The sequence below is a fragment of the Tachyglossus aculeatus genome, chromosome 25 (genome assembly GCF_015852505.1).
Source record: "Tachyglossus aculeatus isolate mTacAcu1 chromosome 25, mTacAcu1.pri, whole genome shotgun sequence".
NCBI classification, from domain to species: domain Eukaryota; kingdom Metazoa; phylum Chordata; class Mammalia; order Monotremata; family Tachyglossidae; genus Tachyglossus; species Tachyglossus aculeatus.
Window position 1 is genome coordinate 5,690,918 of NC_052090.1, and position 20,747 is coordinate 5,711,664.

At 52.9% G+C, this 20,747-nt stretch overlaps 1 protein-coding gene across 3 annotated transcripts in view; it reads right to left on the reverse strand.

The window, feature by feature from the left end:
• Nucleotides 1-54: 54 nt before the first annotated feature.
• The window catches only part of OSBPL1A (oxysterol binding protein like 1A), a 176,240-nt gene continuing 155,547 nt past the window's right edge, over nucleotides 55-20,747 (reverse strand). For 2 of the 3 annotated variants that reach the window (XM_038766494.1, XM_038766496.1), the window contains 7 exons: nucleotides 16,211-16,300; nucleotides 13,976-14,102; nucleotides 12,324-12,440; nucleotides 10,879-11,002; nucleotides 9,698-9,788; nucleotides 7,246-7,266; nucleotides 55-1,376 (listed from right to left, as the gene is read on the reverse strand). In XM_038766494.1, coding sequence (XP_038622422.1) covers nucleotides 1,274-1,376; nucleotides 7,246-7,266; nucleotides 9,698-9,788; nucleotides 10,879-11,002; nucleotides 12,324-12,440; nucleotides 13,976-14,102; nucleotides 16,211-16,300 — 673 coding nt within the window. In that variant the 3' untranslated portion in view covers nucleotides 55-1,273. The remainder of the gene's footprint in view (nucleotides 1,377-7,245; nucleotides 7,267-9,697; nucleotides 9,789-10,878; nucleotides 11,003-12,323; nucleotides 12,441-13,975; nucleotides 14,103-16,210; nucleotides 16,301-20,747) is intronic. The other variant, XM_038766495.1, reaches the window with a different exon arrangement.

Consider the following 20,747-nt stretch of genomic DNA (forward strand, 5'->3'; position numbering starts at 1 on the left):
GTTAGGCCCGGGGCGGGTGGGGGGGACGTCTTGCAGGGACAACAGGCCGCAATCTGAAACAGTTTAAAGCCTTTATTTAGAAGCAGTTCAATTACTTGATTTGACAGCATTAAAACATTATGCAGAGTGTCAGGCTTTCCTCCCAGAGCGGGGTCTCAGTTTAGACGAGGTAAATATACATATATATTTTATATATATATATATATATATACACACCCGGAGAGAGAATGAGCCATCACTTTTTTTTAATATCTATATAAATACCATTAGATTACACACCCCAATTAATGGGGTCAAAGGTACTGTACAGTTGGTCTCCATCCATCCATCCTATCCGACTACACGGGAGCCTCGCGGATGTGGAAGATGTGCAAGCACTCCTCTGCTACTTCCGATACCTACGCTTGTGCAATTGGCTTTCCCCGGTCCCTAGGGGCCGGCGAAACCCCGACGCATTGGAAGGGTTTTGCCGCGACAAATGAGGTGGTCCGGCACCTAGAGTGTCCTAGTGCAGTTTTTACAGGTTACTGGGGGTCATTTTGTTTTTTTTTTTTTTAAAAAGTCCTATTTGCATCTACATTTCATTCAACATTGCAAGATTTCAGTGGCTTTGACTCTTTCATGATCCACATGAGACTGATTACGCAGAAAGTGGAAAGCAAAATTTCCCGGGGTGCTAAGCTTAAGAAGAAGGCCAAAAACCTTATTAGGTCAGATATTGCCAGCGACCTCCCACCAGATGCATTTTACTTTGGAGGGTTGAGGACCACCGTGATGGGGGAGATGGAAGTGGGCTGGCGGTGAACGGAGGGACCGTCTTCACCAAGGAAAACCCGTATTTCTTTCATGAATGACCTCTTCCCTGCCCTAGCTCTGACCGCGGCTTGGCAGAGGCAGGCTAAATCCCTCCAAGACACCGTCCTATACGTAGGACGGCGGTCAGAAGCCTTAAGGGGTGCGTCCCGGGAGCAGACGCCCGTTTTTCCCAAATTCATCCTCCCCAGCAAATATGGCAGCAGCAAACTGAAAAATCAGCCCCTCGAGGGCTCCCTCCCTTCCCCGCCCACAGTCCGCCTTCTAAAAAGGCATTTTTTCCACTCATCCGAACTCCCACCTCGGCTGCCTCGTTCACTAGCGGGCACGCACCGGGAAGAAGCGGCATCTCGCGGCCGGGAGTTTCTTCGAGATGAACAGAAACAGAGGAAAGACAACCTTTTTGAAAAGAACCGAGGCGTGGGGCTCTCTCGGGTGAGCCCGGCTCCCGGCCTGTGCTTCAGTAGATGTCGGGCAAGTTGAAGTAGTTTCTGTCCCAGTAGTTGCCGGAGAAGAGCCAGTCCTGGGCGCCGCTGTAGGGGTTCGGGCCTTGGTGGAACCACCTGCCGGGAGGAAACACACAACGGCACCCGGCTCGTGAGTGCCAGGGCTTCCCGGGGCAAAGGGCATCTCCAAAGTGGCGAACCGCCCCGGGGTCGCGTAAGGGCCGTGCCCGAGCCTGCCCGCCGCGGGAAGGGGAGTGGCGGCCACCCCGGGGCGCGTCTGTGGTCAGCAGAGCGGCTCGGCCGGCCCGGGAGCTTCAGGGCACGTTTGAAGGAGCAAGCTGCGCTCGGCCGGGCACTGACCTTGTTGCCCAGACACCCCCCACTGCCAACATGCACGCGCTAAAGCAAGCACTTCTCCCTGGCACCCCCACCTAGTCTGGGGGGGATGGAAGGAGAAAGGCCCCACGGTTAGCCGCGCTTGGTCCTTTCTGCCCTTGCCCCCCACAAATCACGAGCAGAAGAGGCCGGGGGGCAGAACCAACAACACGGCCGAGGAGCCAGCGCTTTCTGAGGCCTTGCTTAAGTCATCCTGCCCTCCCCGGCATCACTCGATGCTCACCTGCTACAGCTGGAGCCCGACGAGTCCAGCTGGCGCTCTTTAAGCACTCAGGATGTGCCATGCATTGCCCTAAGCGCTGAGGTAGATGTGAGCCTGCTGTTGGGTAGGCGTCTCTATATGTAGCCAACTGTACTTCCCAAGCATTCAGTACACAGTAAGCGCTCAATAAATACGACTGAATGAATGAATATAAACTAATCAGGTCGGACACAGTTCCCGTCCCACGTGGGGTCACAGTCTTCACCCCCATTTTATAGATGAGGGAACGGAGGCCCAGAGAAGCGGCGCGGCTTGCCCAAGGTCACACAGCAGACAAGTGATGGAGCCAGAATTAGAACCCAGGTCCTTCTGACGCCCAGGGCCGTGCTCTAGCCGCTCTGCTTCCCTATCCGTAACAGGGTTCGGCGATTGCAGGGATAGGAAGAGGACGGGCTGCCCGAATCTCCCGCCTCAAACGGAGGGATTGAGGGACCTTGGGCCGGTGACAGAGGTTGGGGGGCATCTATCAGAACTGAGACATGCAGGGCTGCCTCTGGAGACCAGCGCACCCCCGCCAAACAGGTTTGGGCCTTCACAGCGCATCGTCTCTAGGCGGGCCCTCATTCATTCAGTCGTATTTATTGAGCTCTTACTGTGTGCAGAACACTGTACTAAGCGCTTGGGAAGTACAAGCCAGCAACGTATAGAGACGGTCCCTATTTCCCTCACCTGAAGGGACTGGAAAAAAGAGGAGAGGGGAGGAGACACCAGACACCCGTTTTTCCCAAATTCATCCTCCCCAGCAAATATGGCAGCAGCAAACTGAAAAATCAGGGAGCCCCTCGAGGGCTCCCTCCCTTCCCCACCCACCGTCCGCCTTCTAAAAAGGGATTTTTTTCAGTCATCCAAACTCCCACCTCAGCTGTATTCCCACCTCGTATTCATTGAGCGCTTACTGCGTGCAGAGCACTGTACTAAGCGCTTGGGAAGTACAAGCCGGCAACGTATAGAGACGGTCCCTATTTCCCTCACCTGAAGGGACTGGAAAAAAGGGGAGAGGAGACGCCAGACAGACAGATGGCTACATCTGGGCTCCTCGCCCTGAGCGTCCACACCACCGTGAGCCAAGCAGAGCGGCTATTGGCAGGCCCTTGCCTCGCCGGCTGACGGACAGGGCGGCAAAGGGGACGGTCTCCGCCGCCACCGGCCACACACGTGCCGGCTACGAGAAGAAAGACACCCAGCACAGGAGGACCCGCACGGATCCGACGTGCGACAAGCCGACCGGCCAACAACCAAACAGTCCCATCATCTAGGGAGGACACCCACCCGCTGGGTCTCGAGCTCGTCTCTCTCTGCCGGTCCGGTCCTGGCTCAAATCTTCCCTCTGATCTGCAAGTCCCTCTTCACATCTCCCGGGCCACCGCTTTCCGCATCTTCACGACCCTCCTAAAAACCACCACTCCAAGAAGCTCTCCACGACTAACCCCTCCTTTCCCCACCCAATCTGCCCTCCGCACTTGGCTCTCTACCCCTTGACCCCTTTAAGACTCTCGATAACCTCTGCTCTTTCTCTCAGCTCCAATTTACTTTCGTGTCCGCCTCTGCCACCTTATAAAGGCAGGGATCGCATCTACCAGCTCTCTTTCCCAGCGGCTTCGTAGGGTCCCGCGCCCACAGTAAATGCAACGGATACCCCGGACTCGCCGATTGACTCACACGAGCATTAGTGCCTCATTTTAGCGACCGCGTTGGCCACGGGAATGGGTCACTGGGGCGGACTAGAAGGCGGATTCCTGCTCGGCAGCCGGGCCGAGCAGCGACAGCAGGCATCAGCGCGACCCGTCTCTCGCCTGGCACCAGGGCCTCGCCTCTCCTGGCTCACCAAGCCCTCAGCGTGGCTCAGCGGAAAGAGCCCGGGCTTTGGAGTCAGGGGTCACGGGTTCAAATCCCGGCTCCGCCAGTTGCCGGCTGGGTGATTTGGGGCACGTCACTTCACTTCTCTGGGCCTCAGTTACCTCATCTGGAAAAAGGGGATTAAAACTGTGAGCCCCCCGTGGGACAACCTGATCACCTTGTAACCTCTCCAAGTGCTTAGAACAGTGCGTTGCACATAGGAAGCGCTTAATAAACTTGTACTTCCCAAGCGCTTAGTACGGTGCTCTGCACACAGTAAGCGCTCAATACGATTGAATGAATGAATGAATAAATGCTATCATCATTATTATTATTATCTCCCTCTTCCTCCCTACGCGAGCCTCTCTCTGAGCCTCCTGTGGACCCCTCCCCTCGCTGACGAGCCGCTGCTTTGCCCTATCCTCGCTCGGGGTGATGCTCTGGCCCGGGGCTAACTCACGGCCCGTTGGGGAGGGTCCCCGAGAGCTGAATGATGAACAGACCCGGGCATAGAAGGCGGATTCCACAGCTCGTAGACGAGCGTGTCCCAGGGGCCCTAAAGACGCAAGGCAACCTTCCCTTCCCCCTGCAGAATCCCACCAGAAAGACCGAGGTCCAGAGATAATGACGGTATTTGCTAAGCGCTTACCCTGTGCCAAACATTATTCTACAGGCTGGATCTCTGTAGGCTGGTGATAGAGGAGCAAAGTCTGCGGGCTGAGTTGTAGTACGAGATGAGCCAGGTTCGGTAATAATAATAATGATGGTATTTGTTAAGCGCTTACTCTGTGCAAAGCACTGTTCTAAGCGCTGCAGGGTGATCAGGTTGTCCCCCGTGGGGCTCACAGTCTTAATCCCTATTTTACAGATGAGGGAACTGAGGCCCAGAGAAGTGAAGTGACCTGCCCAAAGTCACCCAGCTGACAATTGGCGGAGCCGGGATTTGAACCCCTGACCTCTGACTCCAAAGCCCGGGTTCTTTCCACTGAGCCACGCTGAGAAGCAGCGTGGAAAGGAAAGGGAGGAAAGGGAGAGCCCATCGAGGGCTTAAAGTCAGTGGCAAATTTGATGTGGGAAGAAAGGGTGGAAACACTGGAAGGCTTGGACGTGGGGACTGAACCGTTTTTTCATCATCATCAATTGTACTTATTGAGCGCTTACTGTGTGCAGAGCACTGTACTAAGCGCTTGGGAAGTACAAGTTGGCAACATATAGAGACAGTCCCTACCCAACAGTGGGCTCAAAGTCTAAAAGGGGGAGACGGAGAACAAAACCAAACATACTAACAAAATAAAATACATAGAATAGATATGTACAAGTAAAATAAATAGAGTAATAAATATGTACAAACATATATACATATATGTTTTTTGACTAAAAAACGGGAGTGACATATGGACTGGAGAGGGGAGATGCCCGAGACAGGGAGGTCAGAGTCAGGAGGCAGGTGCGGTCATCCAACTTGTTACCAACTTGTACTTCCCAAGCGCTTAGTACAGTGCTCTGCACACAGTAAGCGCTCAATAAATACGACTGATGATGATCCAGGAGTGAAAGGAGAGGGTAAGTGCTTTGGTGAACGTGGTAGCAGTTTGGATGGAGAGGAAGGGGTGGATTCTAGTGGTGCCGTCAAGAAAGAACAAGCAGCACGAGAAGCAGCGGGGCCTACTGGGAACACCACAGGGCTGGGAGTCGGAGGATTGGGAGCCCCACGTGCGACAACTTGATCACCCTGTATCCCCCTCAGCGCTTAGAACACTGCTCTGCACATAGTAAGCACTTAAGAAATGCCATTATTATTATTATTATTATTATTATCTGGGTTCTAATCCTGGCTCTGCCACTCGCCTGCTGTGTGATTTTGGGCACAGCCACAAATTCCCTGTTCCTCTGTCAAACGGGGATCATCTGAAACCCACATGGGTCATGGACTGTGCTCCCGAACCTATCTACCCCAGGGCTTAGTACAGTGCCTGGCATAGAGTAAGTGCTAAACAAATACCATTAGGAAAAAAAAAATAAACAAGGACAGGATTTCGTAACAATCGGAATATTCACGATGAACGAGAGAGGTGAACCGAGGACAATGCCAAGGTTATGGGCTAGTGAATCAGGGAGGGTAGAGGTGTTGTCTACAGTGACGGGAAAGTCGGGCGGAGGGCAGGGTTTGGGGGGGGAGATGAGGAGCTCTGACCTTTCTCCCTGGCGGCATCAGCCGGACCACAGCTCTCCCCATCTTCAAATCCTCCTAAAATCCATCTCCTCCAGGAAGCCTCCCCTGATTCATCTCCCGGCACCTGAGCCATGTCATTCCTCTAGCCAACTCTACCACTTCAGAAATACCTCTCACTCCCCTTAGTGCACCCGTATATATGCCTGCTTCGTTTGCACTGTACTTTCCCGAGCGCTTAGTGCAGTGCTTTGCACTCAGTGAGCGCTCAATAAATATGATGGACTGAACTAATATACATATTATCTAAGACCCTAGATTCCTTGTGGGCAGGAAGTGGGTCGATTTGTTCTTCTGTACTTTCCAAATCAATCAATCGTATTTATTGAGCGCTTACTGTGTGCAGAGCACTGTACTAATCAATCAATCAATCGTATTCATTGAGCGCTTACTGTGTGCACAGCACTGTACTAAGCGCTTGGGAAGTCCAAGTTGGCAACCTATAGAGACGGTCCCTACCCAACAGTGGGCTCACAGTCTAGAAGGACTGTGAATGCTTAGTACAGCGTACTGTACCAGGTGGCCACTCAAATCCGCTGCTGCTACTTCAACTATTAAACGGCTTCTACTCTCGTTTTCCTCCTCCCCCTCACCGTTCATAAAAATAAAGCACTGGGTTCGGACGGCTCCGGTCACGTCCCGTCAGGGCCCCTTCTGCAGGTTGGACACGCAAGGGAGCCCTTCACCCCGGGGGGACGGAGCAGTCAAATGTGGATTTCATTGTGGTGGGGATCATTTTGAGGACAATAAAATGGAACTGGTGACCTTTTGAGGACAATAAAACGGAACTGGTGACCTCAGGGGCTGGGGGGCCGCTCAAGACATCTCTCGCGTTTCAAAGGAAACAGAAGCCAAAGGCGAGAAGTCGAGACGGTCTCCCCAGTTTTCAGGATGGGCCTTTGACTTCCCCGGGCAAGCCTTCAAGCGGCCCGGAGTGATGGTGGGGGTATCTCCTATCTACCCTAGCGCTCAGGATGGCTCCCGGCACAGAGTGAGCGCCTCAAAGCTGCCCCAGTTACCATTATCATTAGTCACCAGCTAATAAGAAGACAAAAACCATTTCCTTTTTGAAGTATGGAGTGGAATGACTTGCTAGAAACAGGGGCTGAGGTCCCCGGGGTGGTCCCTGCCCTCTCCCGGGGGTCCCACCCACGTTCTCCCCCGGCTCTCAGAAGCGCCAGCAACGGACACGCTGCTCGGTTCACGCTCAGCGCAGCAGGCGAGGCGGAAGCGAGAGAGGCAAAAAGTGTAAATGGTCAAACCTGGGTCCCTGCGCCGGATTTCTTCCGTTTCCCGGGGAGAGGAAAAAGAGAAAAATCACATTGCGGTGAGACGGTTCACGGAAGCGTTGGCCCCGGGGGTTGGGGGGCTGGAGGGGGCAGGGTTCTCGCTCCTTTTTGAGTCCAGACCCCCTTAGGTGGACAGCGACCTCCCCCTTCTAGACTGGGAGCCCACTGGTGGGTAGGGACCGTCTCTAGATGTTGCCAACTTGGACTTCCCAAGCGCTTAGTACAGTGCTCTGCACCCAGTAAGCGCTCAATAAATACGAATGAGTGAATGAAGTCCCCGAGGAGGCCCCGCCCACCCTCTCCGAAGGGGGATCTGAACGGCCGATTCTATTAAGACGCAGGAGTTTGGGCCCGCCCAACCGGCGAAGAGGCTTGGGGACTGGGGTCCCTAGGTCTGGGGGTCCTGCCCCAGGGGCTGCGGCGAGGGGGGTCTGCTCCCGGCTCACATCGGAAAGATGCCCACGCAAAACGAAAGGAAGAAATCCAGCGCGGGCTCTGGACTCGAGAGGAGAACGTCAATCCTGGAGTGGCCCTGAGCTGCAGGAGGGGTTTTAGGGCTGAGCCCCGTCCACCACCGGCCAGGGTACCAGCTCAGGAAAACCCCCCGCCTCCACCATGGCTGTGCTCGCCAAGACTGTAAATGTCCAGTGGGTCCTAGGCTCTCTGCTCTCCCGAAGCTCCCTGTGGGCAGGGCCACGCCTGAGGAGACCCTGAGCCCTTTGGGGGCCCCGTCCACCATCCCCCCGAACCCCAATCCTTGGAGGAAGCCCAGGAGATGGCCAACCGTTCCTTCCTTCCTGCTGCTCCTTCCTTCCTCTGTCCCTTCCTTCCTTCGCTCTGTCTTAGACTGTGAGCCCACCTTTTAGACTGTGAGCCCACTGTTGTGTAGGGACTGTCTCTATATGTTGCAGACTTGTACTTCCCAAGCGCTTAGTACAGTGCTCTGCACACAGTAAGCGCTCAATAAATACGACTGATTGATTGATTGATTGAAGGACAAGAGGTGGTGGGTAGGGACCGTCTCTATATGTACAGTGCTCTGCACACGGTAAGCGCTCAATAAATACGACTGAATGAATGAATGAAAGAGGGGAAGTCTTCCCTCACAGGCACACTGGGCTTCCCGAGCTGAAGACTCCCACCCCGCTCACCCCTGGACTAAACATCCCCTCCTCTTCCTCTCACTGCCGGGAAGTAAATGTGGGCGGGCAGAGGCACTGAAAGAGGCAGTGAGGCCGGCTGGACGGCGAGCGGGAAGAGAGGAAGGTTGGGGGTCGTGGGGAGCTGCAGGGCCACAAACGTCACTGGCTTCCTAGCCCACGGGCCGGAGCTCAAAACATTTCTAGCCTTCTCAGAATAATAATAATAATAATAATGTTGGTATTTGTTAAGTGCTTACTATGTGCCAAGCACTGTTCTAAGCGCTGGGGTAGATACAAGGTAATCAGGTTGTCCCAGGTGGGGCTCACAATCTTCATTCCCATTTTACAGGTGCCAGGGGACAAGGGGCATTTGGAGAGACCCTGGCCCCTTGAGAAGCGGCATGGATGGAGCACGGGCCAGGGAATCGCCACTGGTCTGCTGTGTGACCCCGGGCAAGTCACTTCCCTTCTCTGGGTCTCAGTTACCTCATCGGGAAAATGTGGGAAGGGGACTGTGTCCAGCCTGATTAGCTTGTAGCTACCTCAGTGCTCCGTACTGTGCCTGGCACATAGTAAGCGCTTAACAGATACCATAAACCACCCCGCCAAAAAACCGCAGAGCCGCAGATGGGGTGGGATGGAGAGGCGGGAGTTGAAGGGTCCCAAACATGATTGGAAAAGGACATTTTCCCACAAACTCTATTGGAAACACAAATGCAAACTGCAATATCAAGATGCACCCAAGGCACTCTCTGCGGCTTAGTAAGCAGAACACCGGAGTGTGAGCGAGCAACAACGGTGGAAGGATTCACGGGTGCCTTGGGTCCGAGCAGAAGGCCATTCTCCAGCACTGGGGGTGTCACCCCCTCCAATCTGGATCAAACCTGGCACCCCGCCACCTCCAATACTGTTCTCCCTCAAATTCGCGACCTAGTCTACATGAGAGGCCGGCTGTCAGCCAGCCGGAGGGCCTTCTCCCCCTCCTTCCCCCTTTAACCAACCCCAGCCTCCTCTCCCGGGCCCAAATCCGCCCACTTGTCGGCCCTTCCAGACTCCTGCAAGCCCAGGGAGCTTCTGATGACTTCTCGGGGCCTGCTCTAACCTCAAGTTAGGGAGAGGAAGCCTCCGGGGGGGCAGAGGGGTGAGGGATTGGAGACAGGCCCCGTCAGGGGTGGCCAGTGGGAGGAGAAGGAGGGACGAGGGCAGGCTCGGAGGAGCGTGGCAGAGGAAGGGGGAGAGAGAGACAAAAATCACATCCCACCGCCACGGTCCCAGCCCCTCACCTCGTTTTCCAGTCCTCCTCGCTCTTGGATCTGTTTTTGCGGGCCGCTCGCTGTTTCTCTTCCAGGCGCTTCTTTTCTTCGCTGGCTTGGTCTGAAGGAGAGACTGTTTTCAGCTGCCGGTCCCAATTCTCTCCCGCCTTTCCCCCGGACCTCCCTCTCTCCCCGCCTTCGGCTTGGAAGCATCCCGGATCGTCCCCAGGGCTCTGTGTTTTCCTGACCCGCCCCCAAGGGCTGGACCGGAGTGGGTGGGGTGGGGTCTGCCGCCTGGCGAGGGGACCCAACTCCTCGCTGGGGGGTCGGCAGCACCGACCCCTCCCTCACATGGCCCTGACGGACGGACGGCCAAACGATAATACACCCCCGGGGCGCGGCGAGACTCGAGCTTGCCAACCCCGGAGGAGCAGCGTGGCTCAGTGGCAAGAGCCCGGGCTTTGGAGTCAGAGGTCATGGGTTCAAATCCCGGCTCTGCCAATTGTCAGCTGTGTGACTTTGGGCAAGTCACTTCACTTCTCTGGGCCTCAGTTCCCTTATCTGGAAAATGGGGATGAAGACTGTGAGCCCCCCTCGGACAACCTGAGCACCTTGTAACCTCCCCGGCGCTTAGAACGGTGCTTTGCACAGAGTAAGCGCTTAATAAATGCCATCATTATTATTATGATTTTTAAGAGAGGGAGTGATCCTCTTTGAGCTTCCCTGCCCCAGCTGCAAAGCAGTAGCATGGCCTCATGGATCGAGCTCGGCCCTGAGAGTCAGAAGGACCTGGGTTCCAATCCCGGCTCCGTCACTTGTCTGCTGTGCGACCTAGGGCAAGTCACTTCACTTCCCTGAGCCTCAGTGACCTCACCTGTAAAATGGGGATGAAGACTGCCATCTCCATGGGGGACAGGGACTGTGTCCCCCCTGATTCGCTTGTACCTACCCCGGCGCTTAGTACAGTGCCCGGCACATAGTAGGCACTTATAATAATAATAATGATGGCATTTATTAAGCGCTTACTATGTGCAAAACACTGTTCTAAGCGCTGGGGAGGTTACAAGGTGATCAGGTTGTCCCACGGGGGGCTCACAGTCTTCATCCCCACTTTACAGATGAGGTGACTGAGGCCCAGAGAAGTGAAGTGCCCAAGGCCACACACTTAATAAATACTGTAAAAAACCAAAAAAAGAAGCGGGCCCTGGTACCGATCTCTCCGTTCTCCATGGCGCGGATGTCGGGTCGCAGCCTGCAGTCGGTTTTGGGAATCACGCTCTCCATTTCTTTATCCACTTCGTTCAGGACCATGGCGAAGCTCGTGAAGTTGTACATCTGAAAGGAGGAAGGAGGCTGAGCGGGCGGGTGCCTGCCCGCTACCGAGAACCGCTCGCTGAGTGCAAGTCCTACGCTGGAGAGGGCCCCTTAGACTGCAAGCTCGTCGTGGGCAGGGAAGCTGTTATGTTCTAGCATCCTCGCCCGAGTGTTCTGCACAGTGCTCTGCATGCAGAAAGTGCTAGATAAATACGCCTGACAGACTGACTGACCCGGCGGGCAGAGCCCTTGAGGTCAGAGGTCTAAATGTCTCTGTCCTCCTGGAGAGTTCTCCCAGAGGCGGTATCATCATCAATCGTATTTATTGAGCGCTTACTATGTGCAGAGCACTGTACTAAGCGCTTGGGAAGTACAAATTGGCAACATATAGAGACAGTCCCTACCCAACACTGGGCTCACAGTCTAAAAGAGACTTCCAGAGAAGCAGCGTGGCTCAGTGGAAAGAGCCCGGGCTTTGGAGTCGGAGGTCATGGGTTCAAATCCCAGCTCGGCCATCTGTCAGCTGTGGGACTTTGGGCAAGTCACTTCACTTCTCTGGGCCTCAGTTCCTTCATCTGGAAAATGGGGATTAAGACTGTGAGCCCCACATGGGACAACCTGATCACCTTGTAACCTCCCCAGCGCTCAGAACAGTGCCTTGCACATAGTAAGCGCATAATATTATTATTATCCAAGGGGTTGGACCGGATGAGCTCCCACCACCTTGAACCACTGGCCTGGGGGGGGGAAGGGTTTGAGGGTGGGAGGGGTGTGTGTCTGTCTCCATGGCAACCCCCCTCCACCCCATCCTCCTCTAAGCAGCTAGAAGGATGGAGCAGGACACCCGATGCAGGGCTGTCCAGTGAATGTCCCCAGCCTGGGGCAGGGAGGAACCCTCCCTCCCCCGCCACCCCACCCAAAAAAAGTCCACACTCAGGGCTCGACTACCACTTCCACCCCCCCAAAAACGGTCCACACTCAGGGCTCCACTACCACTTCCATGGGGATGACTTCCCAATGTTCCTCTTTCCTCCTCCTCTGCAATCCAGGCATCCGGAATGTCTCTACCTGGATGTCCCGCTGGAGCCCGAAGTTGGACGTGTCCCAACATGCCTGCCTGCATGTCATTCATTCAATCGTATTTATTGAGCGCTTACTGTGTGCGGAGCACTGTACTAAGCGCTTGGGAAGTACAAGTTGGCAACATATAGAGATGGTCCCTACCCAACAGTGGGCTCACAGACTAGACATGTCTGTCTGTGCCCCTCCAGCCCCCCGCCTCCGACGCCGGTGCCGGGCCGCAGCCGCGTGCCGCGGTCTCTCACCGCGGCCGCGGACTCACCTGGGCCGAGTTGGGAGGCCTGGGTGAGATCCTCCAGAGCAGGACGCTGCCCGGGATCACCTGGACGCCCTCCGAGTCCGGCAGGGGCATTTCGTCCGGCTCCTCCGAGCCGCCCACCTGCCGGAAGCAGACAAAGGAGCCCCGCTGACGGCGCCTCTCGGCTTCCGAGGCCGTTCCCTGAGCGGCCGGCGCCGGGTTCCCGCCTGGCTCGAGGTCTGGGCTCAGAGGGGACCCCGGCACCCGCCCGCCCGTCCCGGGGGGCCCCGCGGCAAGCCTCACCCTGGCCTCCCTGTTCGACTTTTCCGGCAGCCACCGACACCGCGGATCGATAAGGCGATCGATCGGCCAACGGAAGGAGGAGAGAACGGGCCCTTTCGGCCCAGGTGCGAGACCCCGCCGGGAGCTCGTCCACGGGTGGGCAGAGTTTCGGTAAAATGACGGTTTTGTGGCCCGGGGGAAGAGGAGCTGGCCTGGGGTTGGCGACCGGAGGATGCCACGGAAGTAGCAGGACGGGAGAGAGAAAGAGGGAGTCCCCCGACCCAAGACAGGGAGGTCGGCATGGGTGCTGGGGGGCTGACTGCGGGGGAGACACAGAGATGCCGAGGAGGTCCGGGAAGGCACCAGCCAGCCCGGGGGGGAAGCCACAACACCGGACCGCCGTCGGGGCTACCCGAGCAGGCAACGGAGGGAAGAGTGACACCACCAAGTGACACTACTGAGACGGCTGGACAGAGGGGAGAGACAAAAGGGAGTGAGGCGGGGAGAGAAGGGGAGGAGAAAATGGGGAAACAGGAGGGAAAGTCAGAGGGAGAATGGGGGGCAAAATAAAGGGGATGGGGGAAGGGAGAGGGGTGGAGGGAAATGGAGAGGGAACAAGAGAGAAGCAGGAGAGCAAGTGCCTCAGCTGTAGAAAGAGTGGTAATGGACGATAATCAGCCTGTTTAAGAAGCAATGACGCCTTTACCTCTACCACCACTGCGATAAGTAATTACTTCATTTTCACGGAAAATGTTGTCGTTTGAGACGTTTAGCATAAAGGTAGGCAATACGATGAACAATCGTGAAAAGACGCTGCACAAACCATTACAGTTTAAAGGACCACATTGGAAGGTATGGTTTTTTTAATTTCCCCCCTCCAACTTTCAAACTATCACCCTAAAGCGTGAGGCTGGGTGTCGGGGCCTCCGTCGGCACACGGGGCCTCTGCTCCAAGAAACCTGGGCACACGACATGCCCTAAAGGTTGCCAAAAGCCTGCCCCCCATCCACCGTCTTCTCAGACCCTGAAGCTTCGAAGCAACTTTGGAAAACCTCTCTGCCTATTGCTGTCTGTTCTGAACTAGCTCATGAGACTTTGAGCCCCACGAGGGGCAGGAGACTGTTTTTGAATTCCCACCGGTGTATTTTCTCCCAGCGCTTAGTACCATAGTTAGTAAGCACCTAACAAACACCATTACTACTACTACCACCCAGCTCCAAACCCGCCCAGCCAACTGCCGCCAAAATTCGCTGGTTGAGAAGGAAGCTTTTTCCCAAGGAAGGAAGATGCAGAAGCGCAGCGGCTGCGAAATTCTGCCCCGCTGCTCTGAAAGCATCGTGAACCACCCGGGGAGCAGCCCACGACTCCCTTTCCTAAACGGCTCGCAAAGTCACCTGTTTGCTGGTTTTCTTCTCTTCGGTGTTTTTCTTGTCATTTTTTTTGTAAGCGTCGTAGGTGGCGGGGTCCACGCTGTACAGGCACTCGGTCCACTTCCCGTACAGCACACGCAGTTTCTTTTTGCTGCCGAGAGAAGGCCGTTTGGCGAACTGTTAAAGAGATCCTCTGCCCCGATAATAATTATGGCACTCCCAGACTGAGCCCCCTCCTTCCTCTCCCCCTCCCCATCCCCGCCGTCTTACCTCCTTCCCCTCCCCACAGCACCTGTATATATGTATATATGTTTGTATGTATTTATTACTCTGTTTTATTTGTACTTATTTATTCTATTTATTTTATTTTGTTAATATGTTTTGTTGTCTGTGTCCCCCTTCTAGACTGTGAGCCCGCTGTTGGGTCAGGACCGTCTCTATATGTGGCCAATTTGTACTTCCCAAGCGCTTAGTACAGTGCTCTGCACACAGTAAGTGCTCAATAAATATGATTGAATGAATGAATTATGGTACTTGTTAAACGCTTAACTATAATAATAATAATGATGGAATTTAAGCGCTTACTATGTGCAAAGCACTGTTCTAAGCGCTGGGGAGGTTACAAGGTGATCAGGTTGTCCCATGGGGGCTCACTGTTTTAATCCACATTTTACAGATGAGGCAACTGAGGCCCAGAGAAGTGAAGTGACTTGCCCAAAGTCACACAGCTGACAAGTGGCAGACCCGGGATTTGAACCCATGACCTCTGACTCCAAAGCCTGGGCTCTTTCCACTGAGCTATGCTGCTATGTGGCTTAACTGTAATTCTATTTGTTCTGATGGTATTGACACCTGTCTACATGTTTTGCTTTCTGTCTCCCCCTTCTAGACTGTGAGCTTGTTATTGGGTAGGGACCGTCTCTATATGTGGCCGATTTGCACTTCCCAAGCGCTTAGTACAGTGCTCTGCACACAGTAAGCGCTCCATAAATACGATTGAATGAATTGAATGAATGAATGAAGCCCTGATCTAAGCGCTAGGGTTGATAACAAGATAATCGGGTTGGGCCCAGTCCCTCTGTCGGGCTCACAGTCTTAGTCCCCATTTTCCAGATGAGGTAACTACAGCCCAGAGAAGTGAAGTGACTTCCCCAAGGTCACACAGCAGACACGTGGCGGAGCCAGGATTAGAACCCAGGTCCTTCTGACCCGCAGGTCCGTGCTCTATCCGCTAAACCACGCGAAGCCATGAGGATTTTCCCCAGGCGAACTGTAGGATCTGGAAGACCGAATTCTCGGCTCGTGAAATCGGGGGAGCCCTCAGAGATCTGCCTCCAGCCTCTGGGAAGGTTTTTTCGAAAGCTCTGTTGTTGGGAGCCCCGCCACCTGCTGCCCCCAACCTCTTTTATTCATTCATTCATTCAATCAATCATATTTATTGAGCGCTTACTGTGTGCAGAGCACTGTACTAAGTGCTTGGGAAGTACAATTTGGCAACAATCTCCCATTCCTTAATTTATTTATATAAAATGCCTCTCTCTCCTTCAAGACTGTAAGCTCATAATGGGCAAGAAACGTGTCTGCCAACTCCATCATTATGTTTTTACTCTACCAAGCGCTTAGTATAGTGCTCTGCACTATAGTACTATACTATATATATATATAGTATAGTACTATAGTATAGTGCACACAGTAAGCGCTCAATATGATCAATTGATTGAAAACATTCACTAAATTTTTTTGAATTAACAGAAAGATACTACATTAAAGTTTTTAAATTTTAAAAAGGCACATGTTTTACAGAAAGAGGTCACTGTGGAGCTTCAATCCCATGAGACATACAGGAAAATTGCATCTCCTCCAAGAGGCCTTCCCTGACTACACCCTCATTTCCCCTATTTGGCTTCCCCTCCGCATCACCTATGCACCTGGAACAGAACCCCTTAAGCATTTGATATTTATCCCCCTCTCAGCCCCACGGCGCTCAGGGACATATCCATCTCCTATTTACCTGATTACGTCTCCCCCTGGGGACTGCAAGCTTCTTGTGGGCAGGGACCATATCCGCCAAATCTATTGCACTGTCCTCCCCCAAGCACTTAGTACAGTCCTCTGCACACAAGAAGCACTCAACAAATACCATGGATTGACTGACTGGAATTTTCTGTCTACCACAACAAAAAAGCAAATGCGTCGGTACTAGTGCTCTTCGGGGTGTCTAGAAGCCCGCTCGGTCTGCATCTCACGGAGGAACTTTACCTTTTATCTTGAATGTAGCCTTCAACTTTGTGCAACTCCTTTCCAAACAGGCCACAGGGCTTAAAGTTCAACACGCATTTCTCTCCGGTCCTGTAAATGAAAAAATCTCAAGGCTCGGATGATCTTTCCACATTCCCCTAACCTCGTGGACTAGATAAAGCTGCTATTCACCGCGCTTATCTGGATAAGGTGCGGAAGGCCCAGATGGGGAGGGTGGAAATTAGATGGGGGTTGGGTTTCAGTGGACTTAACGCTTAGGATGTTGCGATGGATTGATCGGTTTTGGCCGCGTTACGGGCTTACTATGTGTCAAGGAGCGTTCTGAGCACTTAGGGAGAATCGAGTTAAGCCGGTTGGACGGCCCCTGTCCCTCCCGGGGTGCGCGGTCTCAGTCGGAGGGAGAATGGGTTCTGAATCCCCATTTTACAGATGCTGAAACTGAAGCCCAGAGAAGTGAAGGGACTTGGCCAAGGTTACCCAAGCAGGTAACTGCCGGAGCCAGGATCAGAGCCCAGGTTCTCCAACTCCCAGGCCTGTGCTCTTTCCATTAGGCCACACTGCCTCTCGAGCTGCTTCTCTGCAGTACCTGAGCTTCTTCCTGGGTGTGTGTGTGTGTGGGGGTGTCTAACCCGGCTACTCTAATTCATGAAGAGTCTTTAGAACTAAAGGTCCATGACCTGGATAGAAAAACTGGGGTGGGGAGGGGGTGTGAAAAAAAAAAACCCATCAAATCAATAGTACTTATTAAGCACCTAGCATTCATTCAATCATATTTAATCATCATCATCATCATCATCAATCGTATTTATTGAGCGCTTACTATGTGCAGAGCACTGTACTAAGAGCTTGGGAAGTACAAATTGGCAACATATAGAGACAGTCCCTACCCAACAGTGGGCTCACAGTCTAAAAGGGGGAGACAGAGAACAAAACCAAACATATTAACAAAATAAAATAAATAGAATAGATATGTACAAGTAAAATAAATAGAGTAATAAATAGTGTGAAAAAAAACCCATCAAATCAATAGTACTTATTGAGCACCTAGCATTCATTCAATCGTATTTAATCATCATCATCATCAATCGTATTTAATGAGTGCTTACTATGTGCAGAGCACTGTACTAAGTGCTTGGGAAGTACAAGTTGGCACCATATAGAGACGGTCCCTACCAAACAGCGGGCTCACAGTCTAGAACGTCCTAAGTACAATTAAATTAACAGTCACGATCCCTGACCTCAACGATTTTACAACCTAGGTGGGAAGACAGACATTACAATAAATGAGAGGCAAGAAGGAGCCGGAGTATAAAGATACTGACGTAAATGCTGTGAAGCAGGCCGGGGGTGTCAGTAGCCAAGTGCCTAGGTGATGGAGAACTGCCCAAGTGGCATTAAGGGGAGGAAATGGGGTGGGGAGATAATAATAATAATGGTGGTATTTGTTAAGCGCTTACTACGTGCCAGGCCTGTGCTAAGTGCTAGGGTGGAAACTGTCACAGTCTCGATCCCCGTTTTAAGGATAGCTGAAGCCCAGAGAGGTGAAGCAACTTGCCTAAGGCCCCACAGCAGACAAGTGGCGGAGCCCGGATTAGAACCTCTGATTTCCTGACTCCCGGGCTCTATCCACTATTCCACGCGGCTTCGAGAAGGCCTCACGGAGGCACGATTTCAGAAAGGCTTTGACGACGGGGAGGGTGGTGTGGCCTGCCCGATCCGAAGGGAAGGGAGTTGGAGCGTGTGAGGGTGAAGCCACGGAGTGGCTTGGCCTGAGAGCTGAGGCAGAGCGGGAGAAGAGAAAGGATACATAAGGGGATACCAAGGACACTGAAGCTGATGGTCAGGAGTTTCTGCTGACGTAGAGATGGCCGGGCAGCCTCTGGAGGGTTTTGAGGAGTGGTAGATGTGCGCAGGATGATGGTTCACATGTATATATGCTTGTACATATTTATTACTCTATTTATTTTACTTGTACGTATCTACTCTATTTTATTTTGTATGTTTGGTTTTGTTCTCTGTCTCCCCCTTTTAGACTGTGAGCCCACTGTTGGGTAGGGACTGTCTCTATATGTTGCCAACTTGGACTTCCCAAGCGCTTAGTACAGTGCTCTGCACACAGTAAGCACTCAATAAATACGAATGATTGATTGATTGCAGAAAAGCGATCCAAGCAATAAAGTAGGGACGAGAGAGACAGGAGGCAGGGAGGACAGCCTTCTAGACCGTGTGAGCCCGCTGTCGGGTAGGGACCGTCTCTATATGTTGCCGACTTGTCCTTCCCAAGCGCTCAGTCCAGTGCTCTGCACGCAGTAAGTGCTCAATAAATACGACTGAGTGAATGAATGAATGACAGTGAGCAGGCCGCCGCAGTAGTCAAGGCGGAATACGACGAGCAATTGGATCTGCCCTGTGGAAGCTCTTATGGGGCGGGAGGGGTGAGTTCAGGAAACGCGGTAGAGGGAGAACTGAGGGGACAGACTGACTGTGGAACTTTAAAGGAAGGGAGGAGACAGGGATACTGTCAATAATAATAACAATAATGATAACTGCGGTATTTATTAAGCGCTTACTATGTGCCAGGCGCTGTTCTAAGCGCTGGGGGAGATAAAAGCAAATCGGGTTGGACACAGCCCGTCCCGCACGGGGCTCACCGTCTTAATCCCCATTTTACAGATGAGGTAACTGGGGCCCGGAGCAGGGAAATGACTTGCCCAAGGGGTCACAGCAGACAAGTGGCGGAGCCGGGATTAGAACCCAGGTCCTTCTGACTCCCGAGTCATGGGCCCTGTCATCACTGACACCCCTTTGAGACTGTGAGCCCGCTGGTGGGTAGGGACCGTCTCTATATGTTGCCAGCTTGTACTTCCCAAGCGCTTAGTACAGTGCTCTGCACATAGTAAGCGCTCAATAAAAACGACTGAATGAATGAATCGGTGATGAGAAGGTTAGGAGGAGGCAAGGTTTGGCGAAGGCAGATGAGGAGAGCAATTTTGGATATGTTGATCTTGAGGACAGTCCCAGACTGAGCCCCCCTTTCTCCTCTCCTCCTCCCCATCCCCCCCACCATTCTACCTCCTTCCCCTCCCCACAGCACTTGTATATATCTGTACAGATTTATTACTCTATTTACTTTACTTGTACATATTTAATATTCTGTTTATTTTGTTCATGATGTGAATGGAGCTATAATTCTATTTGTTCTGATGATTTTGACACCTGTCTACATATTTTGTTTTGTTGTCTGTCTCCCCCTTCTAGACTGTGAGCCCGTTGTTGGGTAGGGACCGTCTCTAGATGTTGCCGACTTGTACTTCCCAAGCACTTAGTACAGCGCTCTGCACAGAGTAAGCGCTCAATAAATACAGTTGAATGATTGACAGTCACGGACCATCTCTATATGTTGCCGACTTGTACTTCCCAAGCGCTTAGTACAGCGCTCTGCACACAGTAAACGCTCAATAAATACAAATGAATGAATGAATGAATGAATCACAGTCACGTGTTGATGTTGCCGGAGGTGGGAGGAGATGTGGCTCAGTGGAAAGAGCCCGGGCTTTGGAGTCAGAGGTCACGGGTTCGAATCTCAGCTCTGTCAATTGTCAGCTGTGTGACTTCGGGCAAGTCACTTCACTTCTCCGGGCCTCAGCTACCTCATCTGTAAAATGGGGATTAAGACTGTGAGCCCCACGTGGGACAACCTGATCATCTTGTAACCTCCCAGGGCTTAGAACAGTGCTTTGCACGTAGTAAGCGCTTAATAAATGTCATTATTATTATTATTATGTGCAACTGCAGGGATGTTTTGTTTTGTTGTCTGTCTCCCCCTTCTAGACTGTGAGCCCGCTGTTGGGTAGGGACCGTCTCTATATGTAGCCGACTTGTACTTCCCAAGCGCTTAGTACAGTGCTCTGCACACAGTAAGCGCTCTATAAATACGATTGAATGAATGAATGAATGAATGAGAGTGGTCAGGGTGGGAGTCAACAGTGACTAGACTGAAAGGTCCCCCCTAAACTGTCAGCTCCCTATCCACTGAGCCATGCTGCTTCTCTGTCTAGGTTGCGGGCTTGACAGACAAAGCTGTCATCAGTGACACCGCTTCGAGACTGTGAGCCCGTTGTTGGGTAGGGACCGTCTCTATGTGTTGCCAACTTGGACTTCCCAAGCGCTTAGTACAGTGCTCTGCACACAGTAAGGGAAGGGGGCTACCAACTGCGTCGTATCAGGCTCTCTCCCGAGTGCTTAGTGCGGGGCTCGGCACACAGTAAGCGCTCAATAAATACCAGTGATTGACAGAGATGGTAGTGAAAGTTGAGAAGAGAAGGGGATCCAGAACTGAGCTTTGAGGGACCCCCACAGTTAGGGGATGGGAGGCAGAGGAAGAGCTGGTGAAAGGGACAGAGGGAGCGGCCGGAGATGGAGAAGAGAAAAGGCTTTCAATGAAACGACAGGGTTTCCAGGAGAAGAGATTGATCCACAGGGAAGAAGCGTGGCCTACTGGCTAGAACACGGGACTGGGAGTCAGAAGGTCCTGGGT